Here is a 26,960-nt window from a genome sequence, read left to right as displayed (position 1 = left end):
TCAACCTGCTTTCTACTGTGTTTGGGCTAGGACTGGTAAAAATCATCGTTTATGCAGTTAATCAGGTTTAAATTTAACTCCAAACAAAGTAATCAGATTTAAAGACTTAATGGAATAATGGGATGGAAGAGCTAAAGTATGAGTAACCACAGAGGCAGGCTGAGTGGGAAGGCAGTAATTGGACTTAAGGCAGATAGAGCATAATTTTAAGGCAGAAAGCATAAAATCTGCAGTTTGCACCTTCCTGGGTTTTGGGCAATGCCTGGATGACTGCGTAGGGAAGGTGCTTGGTGCCTGCACACAGCAGTGACCTGGCCGCTGTGTTCTCTTGTGCTAAATGTACCCCAAAAAGGGGGTGCGCTGATCTCCTGGCAGCTTCGCCTGCAGGCTGATGGTCTTGTTTTGTTTGCATACTTGTGTGTCCGTAGTACCTTTATTCCATACAGGACAGAGGTCTTGGCCCATGAGATCATAACCTGAGTCTTTGCTTACATATTTTTCCATGCACCATGGAGAAAAAGGGGGTCTAAGGAGACAGGGTTTGCCTGGTGGGACTTTCCTCACCATTTACAGGAATGTCCCCCAGATTCTTCGAATAAAAAGATGCAGCAGTAGTTTGTGCCGTTCCAACGTAGCCAGACCCAAACCTTTCCCTGTTACTGGCCTGACTGGAAGTGGTTTAAAGCTCCTTGACCTTTTCTGGCAGTCCTTCCCCTAGTGCTCATTTGTTCTGCATAAGTAAGAGCGTTTCATAGCAATCCCCGAGGAGCTCGTTTTCTTCCGGATGGACTCAAGCCCTCTGGCACTCCTTGAGCCTGAAGAAGAAGGGAGGTCAAGTGGAGCATTGGCCTTGGGGGGTGTTCGCTAGGTAGATGGCCGCAGGTTGTTGCTGCGTTGCTTTTCCTTCATTGTGAGAGATACCAAACCTCTATCCTGATCACTCGCCACAAACCTGAGTCTGACCTGTGGGAATTGGGCTGTTCACTGGGTATTTTCACAATGCACGGGTGGGTGTAAGGAATTCTGCAAGAAAAATAATGAGAGGATCTTGCCAGGAAAATGTAGACCAAAACTTGAGAGGTTTGGCTCAGTATGGATGCAACCCTGGTGATTGACCCATCCTCAACGTGTTACAGCCTTGAGCCTTTTACAGCAGTGAGCTGAAGCAGGGGAGAGGGGTTTGCTGCTTCATATATAGGATTAACGTTGCCATAACACCGGCACTAACCATTTCACGTCCTACTCTTCATGTCATGGGCACATGGGAGTCCTTGGGAAGAGCTGACAAGCTTGACTGTAGCTAGATGTTCCCTGAGCATCATGCAGAGGTCTGCTTTGATGTTTGCCGTTGATCGGAGAGGCTGCTTCTCTGCCTCTAAAACTTTGGTGGGAATTGATGTAGCACCCCACAACCTCTCTCCTCCCCATGTCCAGCACTGCATTTGCCACATGGCTAGAAGGAGCCCGTTCCCTCCTGCACAGTTTGGGAGCTAATGGTCTTAGCACAAGGTGTGCTTGTGTGAACAGGCAGGTGATGGGGCCTTGCTCGGACGTGTGCCTGACATACAGTTGCCGGAGGTGGCCCGTCATGCCATGGTCACAGGACAGCAACAGTGGCATCTTGGTCATATGGTGACTATGCCTCTAGTCCTATGATGGATGTATGGCCTTCCACCTCCATAAGAGGCTCTGTTGCCTCTCCTGAGGTCTTCCACTAGCTTGTGGGAGGGCAGGTGCAGAAGAACCTTCTCTTGGAGAGTGTTGTTGGGGCAGTCCTTTACATCCCAAAGTAGTTTTCCCAGAAAAAGGAGGCTGCTCTCGGTCACAGCGATGCTGTGGGTCAGAAGGTGGCCTGATGTCCAGGCTTTTACCTTGCAGCAACTGTTGCTCTTGTAAATTCATTTTTAGGCAAGTTAAAGAACATATCTCAGGTTCTGACTGTGGCGGACAATGGGGATTTTCTTTGGTGAGACAAGCAGCAACAGCCAGAGGATTTGTTTGATCTTATTGGAGAAAGTAAGTGATGTTTGGCCCAGTTCTCCTGCCGACATAAGGCCAAGCAAGAGCACTTCTGTTAAGGGTAACACCATGTGTCGCCATGCTATTGCCTGGGGATTTGCCATGACCCACTCTTCCTTGTGCACAGCAGGGAGTGGAGAGCTGGATGGATGCAACACCAGCACACTCCTTTATCACTCACAAAAATGCTGGGTTTAAGCCCATTTCTCCAGGTTCTCCTACTTTTCCAGCATGCCTGAAAGCTCCTAAAAAAAGTCCATGCTCCTACCGGCGCATTCCCGCTGAGCCATTTGTCTTTTTATCTTGTCCAACCTCCTCCGCTGCCCCTTGTTTCATTCCAGACCCCTTGTAGAGGCAGCTCCCTCTCCGATGTGCCCTGGGATGGTCCCTGGAGCTGGTTGCTTGGGGTTTCTCTGTCTGTCACTTCACATGGGGGGCTGCTGCTGCTGGGAGGATGACCTAGAGACGTGACCACTGCATCTCAGAGGACAGCGCTTGGGGTAACAGGTCAGTGTCAAGGGGTGACTACACTTGGAGCTGGCCCAGGAGCTCAGGACACAAGTGGAGTGCTTAATACCTGTTCCCTTACGTCTGCTGCACTGTGGGAAGGGGAATCCAGGGCTCGGGGGTTTATTCAAAGTGAAGGGAAAATACCACAAGGAACAGTGATTTAAGGAGGGATCAGCTGCCCTAGAGATTAGCTGCTAAGCAGCCTTCTCAGGAAATGCCGTCTCTGGTTTTGTTAACTGCCTTTCTCTCTAATTAAGGCTTTGCAATGAATTTATTATTTTTTAAAACAATAATAATGCTATTTCAGTGGTTGCCTGAGATGTGGAAGATTTTGCTTGATGAGCCAGTTCCTTCTGCCCTGCAGACTACTTCTCCAGAAGCTGAACTCTGTGCTTGCTGAGGTTGATTATAACTCGATCAGTTGCCTTGATTACCTTGTATTGCCGAACGTTATTACTCTCAATATTTGCTGTGCACTGACTTCCTCAACAGCTGTGCAGCAGACCAGTGGATAACTCTATGTCAATAAGCCGTCTCTCTGTTTCCCTCCTGGATGCTCGTTCAGGGCTGGTTCTACGTTGCTAAGGGTAGCAAAGGAAAGCAGCATTAACAGCAGCTCTGGCTAACGTGCATCTCACTTGCCAGGGCACCAGGAAGCCAAATTTCTGCAGTTTCCCTTCAGCACAGACTCATTTTCTGGGTATTTTTTCCTAGTAGTCCTTCTGCAACGTGTCCTGCCCTTTGTCAGCCCTAGGGGAGGGACATCTGTTGATCAGGTCAGAATGTGCCTGATTTCAGCAGGCAGCTCCACTGACATTAGGAGGCCCAGACAGCACGGGTTTACGAAAGGCACGTCCTGCCTGACCAACCTGATCTCCTTCTGTGACAAAGTGACCTGCTTAGTGGACGAGGGAAAGGCTGTGGATGTTGTCTGCCTGGACTGTAGTAAAGCCTTTGACACCGTTTCCCACAGCATTGTCCAGGAGAAACTGGCTGCTCGTGGCTTGGATGGGTGCACTCTCCGCTGGGTAAAACCTGGCTGGATGGCCGGGCCCAAAGGGTGGTGGTGAACGGAGAGAAATCCAGTTGGCGGCTGGTCACAAGTGGTGTTCCCCAGGGCTGGGTACTGGGGCCGGTCTTGTTTAATATCTTTATTGATGATCTGGATGAGGGGATTGAGTGCTCCCTCAGTACGTTTGCAGATGACACCAAGTTGGGCGGGAGTGTTGATCTGCTGGAGGGTCGGAAGGCTCTGCAGAGGGATCTGGACAGGCTGGATCGATGGGCCCAGGCCAATTGTATGAGGTTCAACAAGGCCAAGTGCCGGGTCCTGCACTTGGGCCACAACAACCCCATGCAACGCTACAGGCTTGGGGACGAGTGGCTCGAAAGCTGCCTGGCAGAAAAGGACCTGGGGGTGTTGGTCGACAGCCGGCTGAAGATGAGCCAGCAGTGTGCCCAGCTGGCCAAGAAGGCCAACGGCATCCTGGCCTCTATCAGAAATGGTGTGGCCAGCAGGAGTAGGGAGGGGATCGTGCCCCTGTACTCGGCACTGGTGAGGCCGCACCTCGAATGCTGTGTTCAGTTTTGGGCCCCTCACTACAAGAAGGACATTGGAACGTGTGGACAAGGCATTGTGGGATACGGTTTAATGGGCATGGTGGTGTTAGTTGATGGTTGGACTTGATGATCTTACAGGTCCTTTCCAACCTTAGTGATTCTGTGATTCTCTGAGGTGCTGGAGCGTGTCCAGAGAAGGGCGACGGAGCTGGTGAGGGGTCTGGAGCACAAGTCTGATGAGGAGCGGCTGAGGGAGCTGGGGGTGTTCAGTCTGGAGAAGAGGAGGCTGAGGGGAGACCTCATCGCTCTCTACAACTGCCTGAAAGGGGGTTGGGGGGAGGTGGGTGTTGGTCTCTTCTCCCAAGTGACTAGTGATGGACAAGAGGGAATGGCCTCAAGTTGCGCCAGGGGAGGTTCAGGCTGGATATTAGGAAAAACTTCTTCATTGAAAGGGTGTCAGACACTGGAAGAGGCTGCCCAGGGAGGTGGTGGAGTCACCATCCCTGGAGGTGTTTAAAAGACGTGTGGATGAGGCACTGCGGGACATGGTTTAGCGGTGGATTTGGCAGGGTTAGGTTTACTCTTGGACTTGATGATCTTAAAGGTCTTTTCCAACGTAAATGAGTCTACCATTCTATGATTCTATGAGGTCGACAGTTATACTCTTATACTCTCCCCTGACTGATTTCTGTCCAAGGAAGACCTTTGCCAGCCGGGCTCGACCCCAATCTGCTTGTCTCAAGCAGGAGGCCACGGTGGAGCTCTGGTGCTGTTTGAGAGCTCCACCAGACGCAGCCCAAGCATCACGGAGCTGCACACAGGCCAATTAGCCCAAGAACGCTAACGGGGCTGTGGTGTGCTAAGAATGCTAAGCAGTGCTGCTTGGTGTCATGCTCAGCTCTCGCCTGCAGATTTCTGACACCACCGCTTGGCCAAAGGATCCCTAAGCAGGACCGGACACGCTGTCCTCCTCGTCTGTGATTCTCCTCTCTTGGCACGAGGGCAGATGGAGCTCTCAGCAACCTGGACACGTTCCCATCTCCTCTCTTGTTTCCGGATCTCTCTAATTGGATTCAGCTCTGCTCGTTTCATCTCCCTGCCCGTGTGCTAGCAGCAGCTGCAGTCGGAAGCGGGGGAGCCTGGCGGAAGCCGTGCCCGGTGGGAATGCCCCTGTGCAGATGAGGGGAGGAGGCACCCCAGGGCAGATGGGTGCGTGCTGTCCCGCCTGACCCCTCCAGCCATGGGGGAAATGGGCTCCAGTCTCCAGCGGGTGGGAGCCCAGGAGGAGCAGAGCGTGGCCCAGGCAAGGGTCGGAGCCCGTGGAACAGCCGTGGTGGCTGCAGTGACAGTGCCCGCACGGCTGCCCTTCGCCACGCGGGGGTTTACTCCAGCACTCCGCCCTCTGAGGGTGCTTAAACCTCATTTTTCCACAAATATAGGAAGAGCGGGTGCAAGATGGTGTGTTGCCAGTTTCTCCAGAGAGGAGTGCAGGTGTAGTTGTGTGCTTATTCTGCCTGCAAATTGCACCTCTAGCAAAGAACCAGCCCATCTGCCTGGGGACATGGCTGTAAGTGCTGCTCCAGGGCAGCTATGAGCACTTCTACCCGCTCAGGGCCCTGCGCGTTGTTGCTGGACCGTGCCTTGCAGGGGAGGGGAGGGAGCCTGGAGGAGTCATTGCTCAGCTGCGAGCTGTCCTCTGCCTCTCGCCAGCCTCATTCATCTCTAGAAACATAACAACACTGACACACAGCAAATGAGCCCTGTGCTTCCAGGGCGGTTTGGAAATGCCACCGGCCGTATGACAGCAGCTATAGATCAGCGTGCTCCCAGCTGGGTCACAAGTGATTGTAATCAGCCATCATTATGATTGCACTCCTCAAGACACGGGAGCTACGTGCTGCTGTTGCTCTGGATGGACTGGCTTGCACCAGGATCCTCACCTTGCCTTTTCCAGCCAAAGCACCTCTTTGCTTCCTCCCATCAGCCTCATTACGACCCATACGGAGCTGCCCATACTTCTGTTGCCAGCACGTGTCACTTTGGTGTCTGCATCCATCGCATCTGCGTGTCTCTTCAGCCCAAAGAATGTGCTTTTAGCATATGCCTGTGGGGCTGGAAACGAGCTCAAGCCCATGTTGCGCCCTTGGTACCTAGGAGCTGTGCCTGGGCTGTGGGAGGATCTCCGCAGCGCTGGTAGATTGGTGGTGGTCATGTCCCTCGCAGAGCTCTCGCTGTTGCGGCAGTCGAAGGCTGTGCAGATGCATGAAGTCGGCAGTGAAGTCAACTTTATGTCAAGGCTTGGGCATCGCTAACGCAGACAGGAGGGGAGCCCTCTTCCCTGAGCTCTTGTCTTGGCCTCCGGCAGTGACAGGGTTCGTGCATCTGATGAAGAAGGTGAACAAAGACTGCTTTCAGTTGATGCCGCCTTCTTAATTGCCCTACAGATTCACCGCTATCTCACAGCAAAGAGGCATGGCTTTGCCCTCCCTGCCTGTTTTGGGCTACTTCAGACTTGCTGGGCCCGGTGAGTGTCTGTTGTAGAAGCAGCAAAGCTACCCCAGAGTTGCAGAGGCACGGAGGAAGACGAAACAAGGGCCAGCGTGCAACTTCACTGCCCTTCATCCTTGGCAGGACACTGCTCCCGGGTGCACTGGTGCCGGGAGAGGGACTTTGAATCTACAGCAGGCCTGGCTGAGGGAAGGAAAAGGAGGGTTGTGCATGTGTGCGTGGTCCAGCCTGTGCTAATTTTGCCCCCCCCGAGGCTGCAAGGTTGCCTGTGAGTGCTCCAGAGGGGAAGAGATGTGTCCTGGGGATCCCATTTGGATCTCGGCTAGCTATAGGCTTTAGAGCTGGGAGCTTTCCTTGCTGCCTGCTGTGCCCTGAGCTGCCCCACGAGGGGCGATGGGGAGGAATTTATTCTAGTCTTGCTTGCATGAACCAGCCACTAGCAAAGTTCATCGCCTTCTTGCCAGGGTTCAGGTCCCAGAAGCAGCCAGACTCAGTCGGTATCATCTTGGTTACAAGACTCCAAGGGAGACTGCCACCCAGACCGGGATGTGGAAATTGCTCAGCTCAGAAAAACAGCCTGTAGTGAACAGCTGCAACATGTATTTGCAATACTCTCGACCTGCATTTCCACCCTGATGTCCGTGTGCTGAGCTGCAGCAGGACCTGGACTCCTCTCAAGGACACAACCTGGAAGATGCGCTCCAGGAGCACACCTCATGCAGGGCAGCTAAAGCAGGACCAGGCGAGGGTGAGTCTAAAGTGTCTCTCCTCCTGAAATATGGAGAGAGTGGACCTCAGCATCAACTCACTCCACAGATCTGCACCGATCAGTCCACAATAATTGGCCTTTTTTAAGTAGTTTCTCACCCTTCCCTTGTTTGCCCCTCTGTGTACCCGCGGGCAGGCAGCAGACCCTCGCTAAGCTTGTGTTTTTCTCAGCATCCCTGTAATAGAGCTGGCAGTTCTCTCTGTGATTTCAAAGGGACGTGTGTTAGGTTTTGCCAATGAAAAGCTAAGGTGATTTGTTGTTGAGTGTTAATGAAGCAAAATGGGAATTAATTGGACAATATCAAAGGGCTATTACTGATATCTTGGTGCTCATATCTCTTCTCCCTAGAAATCAAAGCAAGGACTATATCCTATATCAAAGCAAGGACAGAGCATCTTCAACACATCTTCACAGCAAGGAACTGTCAGCAAGGAGCAGCCCAGGACACTACATACCTCTTGTATTTGTTTAGTCCAAGGACTAGGGACAGCCAAGCAAGTTCCACACATAAACTGATCCACACTGAGTGTCCCTGTTTGCAAAGCTGGCCCTTGTCAGATTGCAAGGAATCGTCCTAGATCTATGCTCTTCCCGGAGGCTAAGCTAAACCAAGGTTGATCCCACAGCAGTGCTTGAGACATAGAAGGTCACTGCGGCTCCGGTGGTATCTAATAACTTCATCTGGTGTCCCCATGTTTTTGGAAGCAAGCCACCGGCGTGTTATCTCACAGGCCGCTTGGCAGCCGTATCTTCTGCTGGAGAGTTTTGCACGCCTGGTTGTTTCCCCTTTGAAGAAGTGGGGTTAAAGTGCAGGGATGCTGGAAGTTGGGGGTTCAGGTCCTCCTCCTCCTCGTACAGGCTTCTCCCAAAGCCTGCTGAGAAATCATTGCAGGCTGCAGAGCACCAGCTGCCCTGGCCACAGAAGGCCTGCGAACCGGGAAGCAGCATGTTCAAGCGAGCACAAGGATTCACAGCAGGAGTAAAATGCTCCGCTGTTTCAGAGCGGAAGAAGCAGCGTGTGACCTGTCCCCCCAGGCACCCACAGCCTGGGCGTCCCAGCTAGGCTGTCACACACGCTGATCCTAGCAGGGGGTCTGGAGGCCAGAGTTATTCTTTTGCAATTTTGGCGTAACAATTACATGCATTAAAGTCCATGCAAAGAGAATAATTGATGTTTTTACCCTAAGTCTCTTGCTTCCAGCAGTATCCCCAGTGCTGGCTAATGCGTGGTTCCAGGGCTTGGCAACCAAGTCGCAGCAGGTCATTTTGAAAAAATTAGAAGTCTCCTTTCAGAGAGGACCCCCGAAGCCTGGGGCTGGTCAGGGTGTAGACCCCCCTCCCTTTCTGCCATGGGTGCAGGGTGAGGGGCTCTGGGCAGCCGGGCCGTGAGCTGGGCCAGGCAAGTCGCCGTGCTGGTACGGACAGGCTGATGGACACTGCCACTGCTGCTGCAGGTTATAACTGAGACCAGGCTAAATAAAACATACGAGAAACTCACCGTGAATTCGGCGTTGCCTATAGCAAGGCTGGGAGGAGGCAGAGCAGCGTGCCTGCCCGGGGCCAGGGAATCCTGGAGCCACATGGGAGGCAATGGAAGGGTTTTAGCAAGGTCACGCTTGAAAAGAATATATCCTTGTTTTTTTTCCAGGCTGGAGCCTTTGAATCAGTTCTGCCTGCTGAGGAAATACACTGCCCTAGTGTCTGCGTGAACAAAGCCAGCGGCCGGGGCCATCTGTGTGCCCAAGTGACGGCACATCAGTACTGGGGGCTTCGTGCTCCTGGCTGGTTATTGCAATCATCATCTCACAGGGAGCGTAGGGGAGATGATGTGGTAGGATGGGGATCCCGAGGAAGCAAGCAATCCCACAAACACAGGGCTTGGGCCCAGAAATGGTGCAGACACAGGCTTAGCCGCGTCGCGAAGGGGTTGGTTAGGTCGGCGCAGTGCCGCAGCAGGCAGGCAGGCATCCTGGTGACATCCAGGCTCGTGTGGGGCAGGCGGTTGTCCGCAGCATCCGACCTGAGCTCTCAGGTCTTGCCCTTCACGGGGACATCCCAGGTGCCACTCCTGGGGACCCTGCCACAGCCAGCCCTCCCCAGACCCGACAACCACCCGTAACCCTGTGACAGCTCCTTATTGCAGGGGAGGACAGATGCACGTCCACGTGCAAGATTTCACCTTGGTAAGCAAGGACTTGGGGTGGGCGGCAATAAATAAGAACAACCTGGGCTGAGCTGATAAGGCCTCCAAGTCTGACACTGCCAGGATTGGCAGTGATTTCTGCTCTGCAGCACTCAGAACAGCTTTGCTGTTCTGTTATCAATGCAATCAAAAAATAAGTGGCTTGAATAAAATCCTACCAGCTGGCAGGCAGCAGCCCGGCTTTGGGACTTGGCATGGGGCAAAACCTACTGCATTGCCACCCCCAGCTCGTGGGAAGGCTGCAGACAGCCTGTCTGCCTGGCAGAGGGGACGTGAGGTTTTTTCCCTGGCTGAATTCTCCGCTGCCTCCATCCTGAGCTGATCCACAGGCCCTTCTGGAGTGGGGCTTCCCCCTGCCAGCTTTGGGTGGCACACGTCAGTCTGCTGTGCTGCTGCATGGGGACGGGGGAAAATGGTAGAAGATGACAGAAAGGAGAAGGCTTTTTTGTGCACAAAAGACAGTCTGTGTCCCCAAGGGTGCTGAGCACCCTCAGCACCTGCTGCTCTCTGTGGGCACTGGGTGCCCTCAGCACTGCGGAGAGGTCGAGGGCTGGGTGCTCTGCTGCTCCATGCAGATCGATACAGCCATGCTGGGTTGGACCCTTGGGCATCCCAAACCCATCCCATCCCTCCCAGTTTGCACTGAAAAGGCTGTAACTCACCCGTGCTCCAGCCAGGGCTGGAGATCCTTGTGGAGCCATACGTGGGTGTCACCACCGCAGAGGCGAGACACCCCAAAGTGTCCCCATCTCAGGTGTCCTCCCTCCTCAGGTTCTGCCTGGGGTTTTTGCAGTGCTGCAGCGGCAAAGGGCTGCATGCTTCCCCCAGGAGTACCCACCAGGGTCTAGGATTAATAGTAGCGGGTGTAGTGGCATCTTTCGGAGAAGCAGGGACCCCTCCGCAGGCCCTGGGACTAACTCCGATGTCAGTAAAAATTGCCCCAGAGATAATCGGCTCTGCGGATGCCTGCTCGCCCCAGAAAGCCAGCCCGCCTTGCACATGCGGAGGATCAGCTGCTTTGCAGATCCCAGCTGCCCTCCAGGCTGCTGCAGAGGCAGCAGGAGCAGCCCGGCCCTGAGGCACGTTCCCACATGGAGCTCCTCTCCCAGGGGCTGCTCTATCTTAATAGTTTACATTTCATCTTCCTCCCGCATACCCCAGTTTCCCCGGCATAACCGCAATGAAGGAGGAGAACCAAGGCCCCTGGTACGCAGCGGTAGCGGTCGCTGCCTTCCCATCCCTTGCTCCCCCTTGTCTGCAGCGGGGGCCGTTCCTAAGGGTTCATTTCTAGCCTGCAGTTTGCACCCAGGGGCTTTGCTCAAAAACCTGGTTCTGTATGTGTGTGTGTGTGTGTCCTGCTGACAAGCGTAGGCTCTTCCGTCTGTTACTTTATTTGCAGCTTTATGTCAGGCTGAGAGCACATCCTTCTCATGGGAAGCCAGGAAAACCTGAGCTGGACCCGTGTCAAATACGCAGCAGCAGAATGGCGCAGCGTTTGGAGAGGGGTAATTCAGACCCGTGGTCGCCAACCTTGGCTCAAAGTTAGTTATTAGCAACTAAGATGATCTTGGCTTTGCTCACCCTGCAGACACAGAGCATCAGTCGCCTGTATCTGTTCTGCATCCCTGCCGGAGGCGTGCCAGGGTGGGCCTGGGAGTGAGTGCCCGTCTCCAGCTTTCAAGGCTGTTTGCTGCCTGATTGCTGGCCGAAGATGCCGAGGAGTTCAGCAGGCAGAGAGCAAGTGGGCTGCAACGAAAGCGCTGCTCTCCACCGACCTTTTGGGCACGCAGGCTTGGGATGAGGTTGCCTTGGGATGAGATTTTCTCAGGGTGTAACCCACTGTCTGCCACACATCTGCGTTTCCAGTGCGATTTTGGGGGACCGGGCTTAGCAGAGCGGAAGGGAGAGGAAGAGAGGAGGACCTTTGAGGAGGTTCAGGTTTGATAGCAGTGGCTGCAGCGGTGGAAGGCATTTTTGGTAAGAGGTCTCCTTACATGCACGGAGGTAGTAAGTGCCTAGCCTGGCGTGGTGTCACATCGCATCATGTGCATTAGGAGCTGGTGGGCAGAGCTCTAGAAGCTGCCGTCTGTGGGAAGTGATCAAACAGAGCTGGTTCTGAGTAGGTTTCAGGCTTGTTTACTTGTCTTCATCCCAGTAAGTACACAGGGATCGCTGATACAGTTTGGGGATGCATGCAAGGGAAACGGGGAAGGGGTCTGGGCTAATCAGTGGGAGCAGCGGGCACGGGGGTGTTGCTGGAGAGCAGCCGGGGGTTTTAGCAATCGGCATGTAGCAGCGATGCCGAGTCAGCCCCAGAGCAGACCCAGCAGGAGCCACTGAGTGACTGTCAGGTGGGCGAAGGAGGAACCAGGAGGGGGGTGAGAGTGTGATTTCATTTTGGCATTTATCATCGCTGGGAGCTGTCTCAGGACGGAGCCGGGGCGCATCGGCAGGCTGCTCCGCAGTACAGGGCACAGCCAGCTCCCCACGGTCTCCGGTCTCCCGTGAGGACCATCCCTGGCAGGACCCCGGGACGTGGCGCTGCCCAGTCTGGTCTCCCCTCGCCCCGCGGTGCCGGCTCGAGTCTCAACGGGCAGGTTCAGCCCAGGCTGCAGCTCCAGGCAGAGCTCCTGCTTTCTCTTCTTAGGCAGCGTTGAATCCAAAAGTCAGGCTCTCGTGACTGGAGCCGAAAGCCAATTAGCAGCAGTTTAGCTTCATCAACTTCCTGACTGAATGCAAGTTTTAATTAAACATCCCATTTTAATTAGTCAGGCATCACATACAGTAAGCTTGCCTCAAGATTCAAAGGCTGTAGGTCCTATGCTTTAATTAAAAGAAAGAAGCACATGACTTCAACTCCAGCATCTGTGACAGCTCCTCATCCTTTCGAGGGCACAAGCAGAACAGCTGGGAACAGCACCTTTTCTTGCCGTGGCTTATTCCTCTTCTCTTTTACCTCCATATGGGTGCTCCAGCGTAGGAACTGGCTGCGAGATGACTTGCTTTTATGAAAAATGTCTTTACTGAGAGAGCGGTGAAGCACTGGAAGAGGCTGCCCAGGGAGGTGGTGGAGTCACCATCACTGGAGGTGTTCAAGGAACATGTGGATGTGGCATTGTGGGACATGGTTTAGTGGGCATGGTGGGGTTGGGGTGATGGTTGGACTTGATCTTACAGGTCTTTTCCAACCTTAGTGATTCTGTGTGTGGTTCTGTGCTTGGAAGGAGAGAAGAAACAGGAGCTGTTTGCAGCACTTGGGATGTCAGAGCATGTCCTGGGCTCTCAGTGTAATGGTGAGAGCTCTTTTGGGGTGAGTTGTCTGTCTTGGGGTGCCAGGGAGCACCTAGCCTGGCTGTGGCTGGTAAGGAGGTACAGTTGTCTGAAGACTTGGGTGCAAATGGCGTTTGAAGCAGGCACGGTCTGCAGCAGCCCAGAAGAGGTGGCTTTCACAGGGTGTGCACTTAGAATCATAGAGTCATTTAGGATGGAAAAGACCTTTAAGATCGTTGAGTGCAATTGTAAACCTAACCTTAAGCTGTGAACTCCTTGCTACAGGACTTTGTGGGTGATAAAAGCTTATGTTGGTCCACAAGGAGATGGGACAGTTCTGGGGAAGAGAAATCCGAGAGGGGTTACACAGGCTATGTGAAAGCCCTGCCAACCTCATGAGGTTCCTGAGCTGTGAACTGTTGGGGGCTGGAGGAGCACCGTTGCACAGAAGATGCTGCGCTGGGGTGTACATTTGGCCTGACCTTGAACAGAAATGTCCTTTCTTGATCTCGTTTGAAATTTGTGACCTTTCACCATCGCACACAAGCTTGCTTTCCTGCGCGTGGGTGCAGCCCTTGCGGGCTGGGGACAGGCAGCGCAGAGCTGCACAGCTCCTGGGAGGGCAGGGGCATGGGGAGGGGGCTTCCAGCCGGCCAGGGGAATGGGTTGGCAATGGGTTTTTGGCTTGCAGAGGAGCCTTCCTCTCCATTGAGCAGAGAAGGAGTCTGGCATCTCTCCTGAGTACTCCAGGTACTTTCTCTAGTGTCAGAGCCTGCAGGCAGGTTGGGGTTTGAAACAAGAGCAACTGTCCCTCGCTCTTGTTGGTGGCCAACGCTAGCTAACTTCAGATTCTTCTCAGTATGCCAGATGGAGCTGTCACACAGAGCCGGCTCCGCAAATCCAGCATCCAATGCCAAGCAGGACCCGGCATCTCCTAAAATAACAGGCTCAGCTCTCACCCCACCTCAAGGTAAACCTGGAGGAGCTCCACCGCTGGCAGCTGGATTATACGGGACAAGAACCAGACCAGCTCCATCTGAGAGATGATGCAGAGTTTAAAATAGTGCTCTTCTCCATTTCTTGGAGCCTGCTCAGCCCTGCTGAGGCACCAGCCTCCTGTACCCAACTGTGCTCACCCATGCTCTGGGACAAGGGAGAATCAAAGAGTGACAGAAATCCCTTTGTCAGCGGTGCCTGGGAAGGAGGGTTACAGAGCTATTAGCAAGCACAAAAAGGGGACGGATTCTCTCCTAAGTGCTCCGGGGACAGAGATTTAAATGCTTAGCTCCCATTAATGCTAATGTGAATTACAGAGGTCTCTTCTTACTGCCTTGAAACAAGAGCATTGAAAAAGAGGCCAGCTTTCTGCAAAGAACAAATTCACTTAATATTAAGACACTCATTAATTCCCCTGCCTGTGCTAGCTCGGAGTGGGACTCTGATCCGGTCCAGCGCATGCGAGCTGGCTGACCCACTGCACGCTGCGGGAGGCTGGGTCTCCATCCACCATCTCCTGCTCTGCGGGGTGACAGTGGTCCCCAGAGCAGAGTTCCTAGCTCTGAGAAGCCCCAAAGGTTTTGTTTCCACATGGAGATGCAAAATGCAACGTTCCTGCTTTTTGCAGGAAGGGGAAATGCCTCCAGCATGTGTCAGAAATATTAACGGCATCTTGTTTCCTGCGATCTGGTACAGCACCCGCAGGTGACAAGGCTTGAGGTCCTTCCAACCCCCCCGGCTCCTGTGCGGAGGACTCCTCCTGAGACTCCATCTCCTGCTCCCTCCATGTAGATCACATGCTTGTGGGAAGCCTGTGACTCTGCCTCCCGTGTCCAGTGATTAAATCCTTCTCCGAAGCAACAGACTGCATTAAAGCTTGGGTTTGCTCCAAGGGTCATGGAAGATACCTGTAGAATTTACGGACCCAATCAGTCATGTAATTTCTCTCTGCAGCCTCTGACTTATTAACATAATAACAGAAACCAGAAGGACTTTGTTTTTCTGTGGCATGCAGTTATGAATCACATTGTCACTGCGCCTGCAGCGCTGCCCTTAATGAATACCTTCAGGCGTGCCCACGAGTCCCTGCGCACATTCCCATACGCGCTCCCTTGTCGTATAGCATTAATTAACCTTGTTTAATGGGCTAACCGGGATGGTTAGCTCAGCTCTGAGTCCCCAGCGGGGTGACTCTTGCCTTAAGCAGCAGGGATGCAGCGGGAGAGCTGGGCAGATGCTTGTTTCAAAGGGGACGTGTCCAGGAACGTGTCTCCGCTCCGGGAGAGCCTCGGCGTCATGGGGACCCTTCCTGGAGATCAGCATGAAGCTCATGCTGATGAAAAAACCAAACCTTAGAGCTCCCATGTCCGGTGAGGAGCCTGTGGCCACCTGTACACAGGAACTTGAGAACGCCCCAACTTTGCGCAGGCAATGCCATACTGCACGTCACTGTGAGCTGGGCAGGCCAGTGTCAGCACCCCAATCTCCATGCTGGGGACGAGGGATGGGGCAGGGTGTCCACTGTGCACCTCATCAACCTTATAATTACGGAAAAAACACAGTTTCCTGACGAGTTCATAAACCTGCCCCTTGCTTGCAGGCACTGGTGGCATTGCGAACATCTCGAGCAGAGGGAAGGGCAGAGCTGAGGAGGGGGATGCAGTGTAAGACCTCGAGGAGGGAGGCTCCCAAGGGAATGGACCGTCTTTTTGTGGACTTTTTGTGGCTGCGCCATGGAAGCTGTTGTCCTGTGAGACTGGGGGTGGCCGGGGAGAAGGAGCTGCTCATGGACAGTGCACACTGGCGTTGCAGAGCTCTTACTAAATTTTAAGAGCACGTTTAAAATGCTTTCCCGCTAGGAAAGCCTCAAAGAGTTATGTTGATCTAAAGATCCCCTTTCTGAAATGTATGTTGATAGAAAGAAAAATCTTCCAAAGACTTTATTAAAGGAAAAAACCCACCATGCTGCAGTTTTAATGAGGAGCTTGTAAACATAACAAACTCCTGCTGATTTTCTCTATTAATTGCCTGTGTTATTGAAGACCAGGGCGCTGCAGCGCTCGGTTCGCAGGAAACCACCTTGCCGGGCTTAAGGCATCTTCCTAAATCTGGGAGGGCCGGAGCCATGCGTGGGCTGTGGAGGGTGAGCGTGGGGCAGGGCGACGGAGGCTTTTGCAGGGGCGCAGCGGGGAGGAGGAGGCAGAGCTGGGTCAGCCCTGCGGTGCCTGGGGCTGCCAGCGCCGCGCGGAGCAGCTCGGGCTCCGACCTCGGCTCTCCTCCGACCTTTGCTCGGGCAGGGGAGGGAAGGAGAGATGGGGAGACCTGCTGAGCTGACTTAGCAATCCCATTTTTATTAGAGATGCATTCGCTGATTAGCTCCACATCCTAATGACTCGGGCACGATAAATTACAAAGGAAATGCAGAAATCACTAGGGTTGAATTAACATCTCCTGGGGAAGCAGCAGTAAGGTCATTTTCTGGGCCATTAAATGGTCGCCATTCGTTTGCTAGCTCGTCTCTTAGATAGCAGTGCTTTTTTTCTTGATTTCAGCCCAGCGCCATCTCAGCAGGCGCTGCGCTCCGGTGACCTTGTATCCCTTCTGCATCACTCCCCCTGCTCCCCTCTCCCATCTCACCTCCTCCCTCTCCCCGCCCCGGCATCCGGGGGACCACGGCACGACGGGGCAGGTGCCAGCCCGGTGCCAACATCCTGACCACAGGAGGGATGGTCACATGAAATTTTTGGAGATTTGGGGACATCAGCTGTCTTCTGGGCCCCCTTCTGTGTCTTCCGCCAAGAAAGATCACGCCTCAAAACCCGCGTGGTGTTTGTAGGCATTTTGCAACCCACGAAAGAGGCAAAATCTCTCTGAGAGGTAAATTGTTGCGGGTGATTTGCCCAGCTCTTGAGATAATAACTCGTACTGAAATCACAGCAAAAGGGGAAGATTCTGGAGTTAATGTTCAGAAAGTGCCATGAAAATGAAAAAGCTCAAGACATAACGGTTATTATTACCGTGTTATGCCGCTCGGCTCAGCACGGGCCGGAGCAGGCCGTGGGTTTGCGCTCCCACCCCTAGCACCGGAGGAGGAAGGAGCGGTCAGTATTTTGCATGGTGGTGGAGGACCCTGCTTTACCTTAGCTTTCCTTAGGGATTGGGAGATTTTCAGTCTGATTGGGGTGCCCTTTTGCTGATCATCCCCAGCAGACACGGGTCAGATCCTACAGGATTTTTGGTGTCTGGCTCCCTGGAGAGCACAGATCCAGGGGAGGCACTGACTGGCTCACTTTGAGACCCAGGAGGGATGTGGCTTGTTCCTGATCACCCAGGGAAGCCTGTGGAGGAGGTGGGCACTCAATATCTGCTTCCCAAACCCAGGGCGTCCGTGATGATGGCTAACCCTCCTTTTCCTCTCCTTACACTCAGGGCGGCAGGGGCAGAAGGACACCTCGGTGGGGTGCTGAAGGCTGCACACCCCGGGAGGGCGGTGCTGGGCTGCGGTCCATCCCCAGCCCAAATCACACACGCATCAGCTCCTCCAGCACAAGGATGAGTCCAGGACATGGAAATGACCCTGCTCTTTCTTCCCCCTGCAGAGCCAGCTTTCCCAGGCCCTGAACGGCTTATCAGACAGAGCCAAGGAAGCAAAAGAGTTCCTGGTCCAGCTCCGCAACATGGTGCAGCAAATCCAGGTACTGTGTCTCCTGGCCGAGGAACAGCCCCTTCCCACCAGGTTGAACTGCTCTCTGAGATCCTCTGTCCCATCTCCCCAGCTTGGTTTGGTGGGGGGCCCACACCTGACTTTTCATATTACTCCCTGTAGCCCTCCCAAAAACTGCTGCTCCCAAAGCTGCCTGTGCCATGGGGGGAGCAGCAGAGACCCCAGCCCTTCCCGTCTCCGCCCTAGGCAGATCCAAGGATGTAGCAGGACGGACCAAACCTGTTCCTCACCTACCACCACCACATTTGCCATGAGCCAAAGGTGTAAGCACCCCACGTGCTAATGGTATGGATTTGTATGGTGCAGCTGCACATGTAAAAATGGCCATGGAGTACCGGTGTCATAAACAAAAATCAGGTTTCCCAATTAAAATGGAGCTGTGCCCTGTGCTGTGATGCTCTGCTCTGACCCGCAGGAGAACAGCGTGGAGTTCGAGGCCTGCCTGGTGGCCCAGTGTGACGCCCTCATCGATGCCCTCAACAGAAGGAAAGCCCAGCTGCTGTCCCGGGTCAACAAGGAGCACGAGCACAAGCTGAAGGTGAGCCCCTACCCACCGGCTGGGGTGGTCAGAGAGCTTTCTGCAGGGTTGGCATCGGCCGGGGACGAGGACCGGGATGCTGTTTGTTGGGGTGAAGCACCGCAGGAAGAGCGGGGAGGTCACTGGAAAGCCGCTCTTATTGCTTTTCACATGAGCTGAATTCCATTTTGCTGCAGATGCCCAGCCTGCTCCCAGTGTGATGGGTGCTGAGCAAAGCAGGTGGTGGTTCCCACTGCGTTACCCCATTATTGGGCCAAATCTTGGTCCTTAGGTCAGCAGAGCCATGTGTACAGCATCCACGGGCTGGAAAATGATCTTGTTCATGCTCCGTGTTGCTTCCAAGCTACTAGCATGATCCTGCAGGATGCTGAGTGCCTGTAACTTCTGCTGGCTTCAGATGAAGTTCTGGGGCACTTGATATCATGAGATGCCAGTTTTCTCATCAGGCAGGAGGAGCAGGAATTGCTCCATTTTCTGTTTGGTGCTTGTTGAGCACCTCACGGCTTCAGGTTTCACTGAGAGGTGAATTGTTGGCATTGAGGGAACTGAGGTGCAGCTCTCAACGTAAGCGTTGAGGGCAGCTGTGAAAACGGGCTCCTGGCCTGTGTCGTTCCCGCAGTCACTACGCTGTGCCTTTTCGGCTGATTTGGGGCTGAGAAGGAAAGCAAAGGGCCAAATCTCACCTAGGAGTGGTGGAGAGGCTGTAGTATCTGTAGCCTGGTATCTGTTGGACAAGGTAGTTGCACCCTGGCCATCACTGATATGGGGGCATTTCACACCAACATCACTTTGTGCTTCCAGGATCCCTCTTCCAAGGGCATTTCAGTGTTCTGGCTAGAAATATCTGTGTCTCTTCTCTGGCTCCACTTGCATCACCCCCGGCCTTGCTTTGGGCCACCCAGGAGGCTCCCAGAGGGATTCCTGAACCTACCTAAAATGAGGGAGGAGGCCACCAATCTCCGGTCTGCCTGCAGACAATGGGCACCACAACACGAGGGCTCATGAGCGTTTCCATCGGGAGCCGGACAATAGGAGCTTTGTGGGACCTAGCCCAGCATCCGTGCTCAGTGTCCCACAATAAAGCCCAACCCCAAACAGGCATGCCACGTCGCCAGCCTGTCTCCTAGGCGCAGAGAGGACCCCCGCTGCCTGGTGGGCTCTCTTTCCCTCTTCTCCTTCAGGGAATGGTTAATTAAACTCTCAAAAAGCCGGGCAGCACAAAGCAATTTCCCTGCTCAGCACAACCCGCGGAGGCCTTCCGCTTTTTGGCCAGAGGAAAGGAACTGCATCCCACTGCTTGCTCATACCGAATCACCTGTCCCCTCAACACGTACATGCCTACATCCCACCCCATCCACCCTCGTTACCAGCCGGGCTTTGTCATTAGGCAGGCCTGGCACTTAAAAGAAGAAACCACCTTGGCAGTGCAGTTCCAGCCCCTGGGTTTCAGACTGGGCTCTGTTAAAATCAGCCCTCGAGCCTCCCTCCCTGAAGGACTCTTGCAGCTCCCCATGTGCCGTGGGAAGGGAGCTGCACGGGCGGGCAGGGCTCCGTGGCGCTGCGTGCTCCGGCAGACGTGGCACACGAGCCTGCATGCAGTTATCAGTAGCATCACAGCAGCTGGTTTTTAAAATCCAGAAGCTGCTCCCCTCTGCTCTGCAGCTCGTGCAGTGTCAGTCAGATTTTTAGCCTGAAATTATCTGATTTTCCCTTTCAGTTCTTGCGGGGGGGAGGCGGGGAGGTAGGTAATAAATGCAGCTGTGCTGCCTTGGCCTTAGCCTTGTGTGGGGAGAGTCGTGCAGCCCTGACCCACCCGAGTGCCAGCTAGAGTCCTGCACACTGAGATTTGCCTCCTGTGGCTTCAGCATCGCCCGGCTGGGACACGCAGCCTTGGCACGCAGCCCGGGTGAACACACATCCTTCCCCTCTGGCTTGGGGACAGGGACAGAGAGGGTCTTGCCTGCTTTCACAAGCTGCGGACGGGACAGGGGCTGCAGGAGAGTCTCAAACATGGTGTGTACCTCCCTGCTGTCCTCACCATGCATGCACAGGGTCCCCCAGCCACACCAGGTCACCTAGGTGGGCACTTCCCACCGATCCTGGAGCCTGGTCCCCAGCACACCCTTCCCCAGTACTGCCACTGTCCCCACCGTGCTCTGTCACACAGAGGAGGGGACTGCCTGCGTCGTCGCCACGTGGGGCAGTGTCCCTTTTGCCCCCTCCAAGGAAACCCCCGGACAAAGGCAGCACCTGCAGCTCCAGCTGGGCACAGGCTGGGCTGGCCTCGCTCAAAGGGTCAGGGGAATGCAAGGAGAGGTTGGACTAGATGATCTCCAGAGGTTCCTTCCAACCCCTGTCATTCTGTGATTCTGTGATTATGAGACATGAAAACGGGACGTCCACCCCGCTGCCTGAGGCTGGGGGGCCGGCTGGGGGGGCATGACAAAGCCCCCAGCTTTCTCCCCGAGGCTCTGGAGCGCTGGAGGCATTGCAGAGGGAACAGGAATCCTTCCAGGGTGTCGGGAAGGATGGTGTGCAGGGTGTGAGACTGCGGCAGAGGGGCCACCTCCCCACCTCCGCCCGTCCCGTCCACAGCAGTATGCTGCGTGCTCAGCGCCATCTCTTCCTACACATGCCCTGGCACGCACTTTGCACTGAATTTGGACCCGTGGTGGGTCCTGCTGCAGGGTCATGGGGCTTGTCCTGGTTGATGTTCACATTAGGACAGGACAATGTTGGCTGTGGTGATAGCTTCACTCCTTCCCACAGCAGACCAGTCCGGAGCATCCTAGCCTGGCACCCGTGTCCACTTGCCGCTGCCATGTCCCCAGAGCAAGTCAGCTGAGGAGGAGATGAGCAGATAGATTGACCAGTGAGACTTAGCTGTGCCACCCAGGAGCCCTTTCAGATCCAAACTAGGTGCTCCGGAGCGGCAGTGCCCTGGCTGGAGCCGATCTCTCCATGGGCTGTCCCTCCTGCCTGCTGGGAGGTTGGCCATCACGGCACGGTATGGCACAGGGTGAATGAGGAGGAGAGGCACGGAGGGACAGAGCCTGCCCGCTGGCACGGTGCCACAGGCGCCTTTCACCAGGGAGCCCAAGTTCCCATTCCGTGCGGCGCCCGAAGCTGGACTTGGCTCGGCTTCAGGACTGGCCTACTTTGGCTTGACACGTATTTCGTGGAGGCAGGCACAAGTCCAGGTTTGCCTGTGGGCCAACACTAATTGCTCTGGAGGGGGAGAGGTTTGGGAGGAAACGAACTTGGAAGGGATGTTTCCCTGCCTTTCCCCAACCTCCCTCTACACTTGGATTCAGATTAAGAACCCGGGCTTTAAAAAATAACATCTGGAGGAGCAGTGGGGCCAGGTGCCCGCTCCACCTCCGGGACAGACCTCTTTGTCTGTCCTGCTCCTCATTGCTGGCCTTGGTTTTTGAAAGACCAGTATGGTCTTCTCCAAGGGAAGATGCCCTACGGCACGGGCCAGTTTGAGCAGGGGACATAGAGTCTTCCCTGCAAGGTTGTCCCAGGTAGAAATCTCTCCTTAGTCCACAATACACATGGACTGAGCTCTGTGTGCACCTCCTTTAAGCTCTCGGCAGTGTGGTGGACAATTCTGGCCTTCAGGTCACGGCGTGCCTTTACTCTGTGATTTCACCACGGTGCTTTGGCTGCAGAGCCCTTGCAGGCAAACAGAGGTTGTCACGTTTCCCAGGGGAGCTAATTCTATAGGAGACACTCACCAAGGGCACCTGCCCATAGCGCTGGATCTCCAGAAACTAATTGCTGGTCCATGACTCTTCTTTAGGGACTACAGTCAGGATTCTCCAGGAAGCCCAAAGGAACTTGTGTCCCCCATTGAATTAGGTCACTGGTGATCAGGTCTGGTGTGAAAGGATGGGAAACAGGACAGAAGCACAGGTTTGGTTTCCTGTCCCATACCATTTCTGTACGGAAACACCAGACAGGACACACAGGTCAAATAAGCTCATCACAAGGTATATTACTTCCCAAAGATGCAGATACCAGACCACTGCTTTCCCTTACAAATCCCTCCATACTCTCCACTATTTTCCCCTTGCCATGGTGTCTGAGCACCTTGGGAAGGGCGTTGGCACCAGGAGCGGGGCACTGAGGAGCTCTGCAGAGCTGTGAGCAGGCTGCAGGGGATGCCTCTGGTTTTCTGATGTCCCTCAAGCTTTCCGCTCGTTTGGTTGAAGAGCTGGATCAAGTCCGTCCTTCATAGCATCTGTCCATGTGCCGTGTTCTCCAGCGGTTCTGCACTGGAGACCAGGTCTCCATATCGTGCCTCCCTGTGCTTGCTGGTGCCTCCCATCAAAACGGGCTTGTGCAAGCCCCCGGGACGTGCCGCCGCCAGCATCGCGCAGGGTTGTTAACACAGCAGCTCTGCTTTTCCCAGCTCCGGCCTGAGCCTCCTCTCCCAGTAGCAAGAGGCAAGTCACCATGGAAACATCCACCTGGAAATGCTTTGCTCAGAAGGCGCGTGATTGTGGGATTCAGCACAATCAAACCATCGGGATCTGTCCCAGGGATTTTTCCCTCTGGGTTTGCAGCGCTGCGGTGAAACACAGCGGCACTGCTCCCTGTAACACCGTCCTCCATCCCCACAGCCGTGCAGGTGACCGTACTCCGGCCACGATGTCCCCAGGGTGAGGAGGCTCCGTGTCCTCCACGTGTCATCCCCAGCAGGACTTGTCCCGGGCACTGAGGAGCTGAGGTTCAAGTGAGGTTGAGTGCCTTGAAAACTGGTTATCTAGCCAAGTACTAAAAAGAGGAGGAAGGTGAGGAAGACATTTAAGTAGAGATGAGTGCAGATGTTATTACCTTCTAGGAGCTGTATTAAAATGTAAATTATAGTTAATGTCATCTTGCAGGGAAGAAAAGCTCTTGAAATAAATTTCCTATTTTAAGGTAGTAGTGAACTGCTGTGAGTATACAGCAAAAGTACTTTTTATAGCCTGTAATTAGCAGCTGGGTTCTGGCTGTTGCCTCCTTTGGCACCTAAAGGGAAAAAAAAAGGCGTTTGACAAAAATGACCACAAACAAAATGCATGGAGTTGCCCAAATCCCCTCGCCAGCTGAGCCAGAGTGCTATCCCATTGGCCTTTTCCCAGAAGATGCCACCACTCAGTGAGGTGTGTCACCCGCATGGTTTCAGGAATGGTTTGTAAACTATCTACCTCTGTGCAGAATTCACGGCAGCCTGGTTTTCCCGGCGATCTCGTGAATACTGAGCCTCAGCCCAACACAGCCTCATTTGCTTGCACGAGTCAAAGGCTTGAGGAACTTCCAAATTTTGCTTCCAGCTCTCTTCATCAAAATACTCTTCATTACTGGGGTAACGGGGAGCGGAGGTACCCCAGGGAGTGCAAATCCCGGATGCACGAGGAGAACCACAGGATGCTTAAGGCCATATGGAAAACTTGGAGGCTTCACTGGCCCCACTGGGTTTAGACCGTGCCTTCAAAGGTATGGGGCGTGCTTATGTCTTATTTTTAAAACCTTTCATTTCCCTAATCAAAGCAATTCATGGAGTCTTGCTGTTCACTGTCCGCATCCTGCTTCTCTTCTGTGGAGCGCAGAAGCTGTAAAGCCACAAAGCCCCTTTAGGTCCCAACCAAAGATCCCTTGTCTTGCCTTGCAAACAGTTTGTTGGTGGTGAAGGGAAACGTGGATTTCTGCTGTCAGCTTGCCTGCTGTATAGATGCTGCAATTAAACTGCTGTTTCATGCTCTAGTTCTCCAGATGAATAGGGGCTCGGGCCCCGAAGGAGATCACAGAGTTACAGAAGGTCAGGATCGCTGCGGCTAAAGGTGTGGGCTGGGACAGAGCCACAGCTGCTGCTTTGGGTGCAGTTTCTGAGCGCCTAGAGCAGGCTGCCCTGGGCTGGCTCCGGTCGAGCTTGAATGTCTCCAAGCCTGGAGACTCTACAGCCTCTCTGTTCTGGTCTTTGACCACCTTTATGGGAAAAAAAAAGCTTTTACTTGTGTTTAAATGGAATTTCTTGTATCTTGGTTTGCACCTGCATGCGTAACGATTTACGTAGCCTCGGTGGCAGCCTGAAGCAAGCACTTCAGCTCCGGACCAGACCTTTATTAGCAGGGATAATCTGCCAGGAAGCTCGGTACTTAATCAGCCTGGAGCTGCCTGGCGCTGGCCTCACCTCACCCTGCTCCCGGGGAGCGGGCAGCACAGAGGGGCAAAGCCGGGGCTGGCATCTCCGTGCCCCAGCTCCCTCCTCCCAGACGGTGCCAGGAAGCCTCACAGGTCTCACACTAAGACTGGAGCAGTGGTGGCAGGTCCCCTTGCCTCACCGGTAACCCCGTCTCTTGGCCAAGCAGGTGCCGGGTGAGCCAGCTGCGTGTCCCGGGACACCGTGCCTGTCTTCACCGAGCGAATGCTGTTTCTTGGAGGCTCATGTCTGGCTGGCGGTAGCAGATGGCAATTCTGCTGGTAATACTTCGAAAGCATCTACTCGGGCAGGGAGAGGCTCACAAATACATTATCCTGGGCAAACCAGACAGAGATTTAAGCTGCAAAGAAGATAAGATTGTTTTCCCAATCCCGTCTTTGCTGTCTTCCTGATGGCATGTGCGTTTCCCCGGAGAGGGGTCTCACATAAAAGAAGGAGGCTGCTTTTCGGGGTGTTCAGGGTGGGATCCCCACTTGCCCATCTGCAGCCCAGCAGGCAGGTGTCGTGGTTTAAGCCCAGCCGGACTAATCACCACACAGCCGCTCACTCACTCCCCTTCCTCAACTGGACAGGAGAGAGAAAATATGAAGAAAAGGCTCGTAGGTTGAGATAAGGACATAGGGAGATCACTCACCAGTTACCATCATGGGCAAAATAGACTTGACTTGGGGAAATTAGTTTAATTTATTACCAATCAAAATCAAAGTAGGATAATGAGAAGTAAAACCAAATCTTAAAAAACCAACACCTTCCCCCCACCCCTCCCTTCTTCCCGGGCTCAACTTCACTCCCGATTTTCTACCTCTTCCCCCCGAGCGGCGCAGGGGGACAGGGAATGGGGGTTGTGGTCAGTTCATCACACGTTGTTTCTGCCGCTCCTTCCTCCTCACACTCTTCCCCTGCTCCAGCGTGGGGTCCCTCCCACAGGAGACAGTTCTCCACGAACTTCTCCAACGTGGGTCCTTCCCACAGGCTGCAGTTCTTCACGAACTGCTCCAGCATGGGTCCGTTCCACGGGGTGCAGTCCTTCAGGAACAGACTGCTCCAATGTGGGTCCCCCGCGGGATCGCAAGTCCTGCCAGCAAACCTTCTCCAGCCTGGGCTCCTCTCTCCACGGCTCCACAGGTCCTGCCAGGAGCCTGCTCCAGCATGGGCTTCCCACAGGGTCACAGCCTCCTTCGGGCATCCACCTGCTCCAGCGTGGGGTCCTTCACGGGCTGCAGGTGGATATCTGCTCCACCGTGGACCTCCATGGGCTGCATGGGACAGCCTGCCTCACCATGGTCTTCATCACGGGCTGCAGGGGAATCTCTGCTCCGGTGCCTGGAGCACCTCCTCCCCTCCTTCTTCACTGACCTTGGTGTCTGCGGAGTCCTTCCTCTCACATATTCTCGCTCCTCTCTTCTCCGGCTGCCTTTTCCCGGTTTTTCCCCCCCTGCTTAAATATGTTATCACAGAGGCGCTACCGCTGTCGCTGATTAGCTCGGCCTTAGCCAGCGGCAGGTCCGTCTTGGAGCCGGCTGGCATTGGCTCTATCAGACATAGGGGAAGTTTTTAGCAGCTTCTCACAGAAGCCGCCCCTGTAGCCCCCCTGCTACCAAAGTGCTGCCACGCAAACCCAATACAGCAGGGAATGCAAAACCTTGCTCTGGCTCGGTCGGTGCAGTCAGGATATGCTCTAACAGCAAGGTTAGAGCCCGCAGGCTGGGCTCCTCTCACACGCAGTGGTAACACTGTGGTCTGCAGCTGAGAGACCCAACATCCACGCGGCCGACAACCCTTGGAAGAGCAGAACAACCCCCCAGCACCCTCTCTCTGGGCAGAAGAGATCAAATGAATGCAAGGGGCTGCTTTGTGTTGCATGGCAGGGGCTGCAGGTCACTGCAAGACTTTGCACCCCCTCTGCACCTTCTGGATCCCGCCCCGAAGGACTGACCATCCCCATGGAGGAAGGAAGTCCAGGGGCTTGCCCACGCTTTCAGAAGAGGTCAGTGTAGGAGTCCAGATCTCCAGGACTAGCTGTTGCCTCTGCTCCATCCCAGCAGAGCCATTCCAGTGCACTCAAGTGTTAGAAACTGGCACTGAATGAAATCTTCCCTCTAACGACAGCATTTGGGGCCAAAAACGGTGTGTGCCGATCATGCTGCTCGCTGGCCCCGTCTCAGAGCGATCCAGCATCACCGCAAGCTTCCGCACACACATCTTGATTCGGAGGAGCAATATGGGAGCTCCCTCTGCTGCCTTGTCCACCCTGGACATGGGGTGAGCTGGCTGCAGCCCCCTCCCCAGCGCCCGGGCTTGCTCCGACCTCCCTCTGCCACAGGCTGGAAACATCAGGCTGGGATTGCTAAAAGCAGCAAAGGGTGGCTGCTCCCTAAAAATCAGGAGCGGGCTAGGAGAGTCCTTCATGGCATTTCACCGAAGCAGGTGTGTTGTCCCAGGTTGCAAGACTGGTAATTCTTTTCTTCCTGTTAGGTGATTAAGTAGAGGTGATTAAATTATAATTAAACACCACATGATGTGATTGATTGCCCTACAGGAGTCATTGCCCCCCTTGAAACCCAGGTTCATTCACGGCAGGAGGCTGACATGTGCTTCGTTTCGCCTCCCCATCCCTCAGACGGGTCGGGGTGCTCCCAGGAGGAGGTGCTC

General features: G+C 54.3%; 2 protein-coding genes across 2 annotated transcripts in view; one reads left to right on the top strand and one right to left on the bottom strand.

The window, feature by feature from the left end:
* Positions 1 to 808, bottom strand: part of PSMC6 (proteasome 26S subunit, ATPase 6) — a 364,454-nt gene extending 363,646 nt beyond the window's left edge. The window contains exon 1 of the mRNA XM_059820024.1: positions 805 to 808. The gene's annotated coding sequence lies outside the window, so the exon portion shown is untranslated. The remainder of the gene's footprint in view (positions 1 to 804) is intronic.
* The window catches only part of TRIM9 (tripartite motif containing 9), a 74,619-nt gene that overhangs the window by 24,776 nt on the left and 22,883 nt on the right, over positions 1 to 26,960 (top strand). Inside the window, exons 2-3 of the mRNA XM_059820022.1 lie at positions 17,435 to 17,530; positions 17,975 to 18,097. Of these exons, the coding sequence (XP_059676005.1) occupies positions 17,435 to 17,530; positions 17,975 to 18,097 (219 nt within the window). The remainder of the gene's footprint in view (positions 1 to 17,434; positions 17,531 to 17,974; positions 18,098 to 26,960) is intronic.

The sequence above is a fragment of the Gavia stellata genome, chromosome 7 (genome assembly GCF_030936135.1).
Source record: "Gavia stellata isolate bGavSte3 chromosome 7, bGavSte3.hap2, whole genome shotgun sequence".
Classification (NCBI taxonomy): Eukaryota; Metazoa; Chordata; class Aves; order Gaviiformes; family Gaviidae; genus Gavia; species Gavia stellata.
This window is presented reverse-complemented; position numbering and strand designations above follow the sequence as displayed.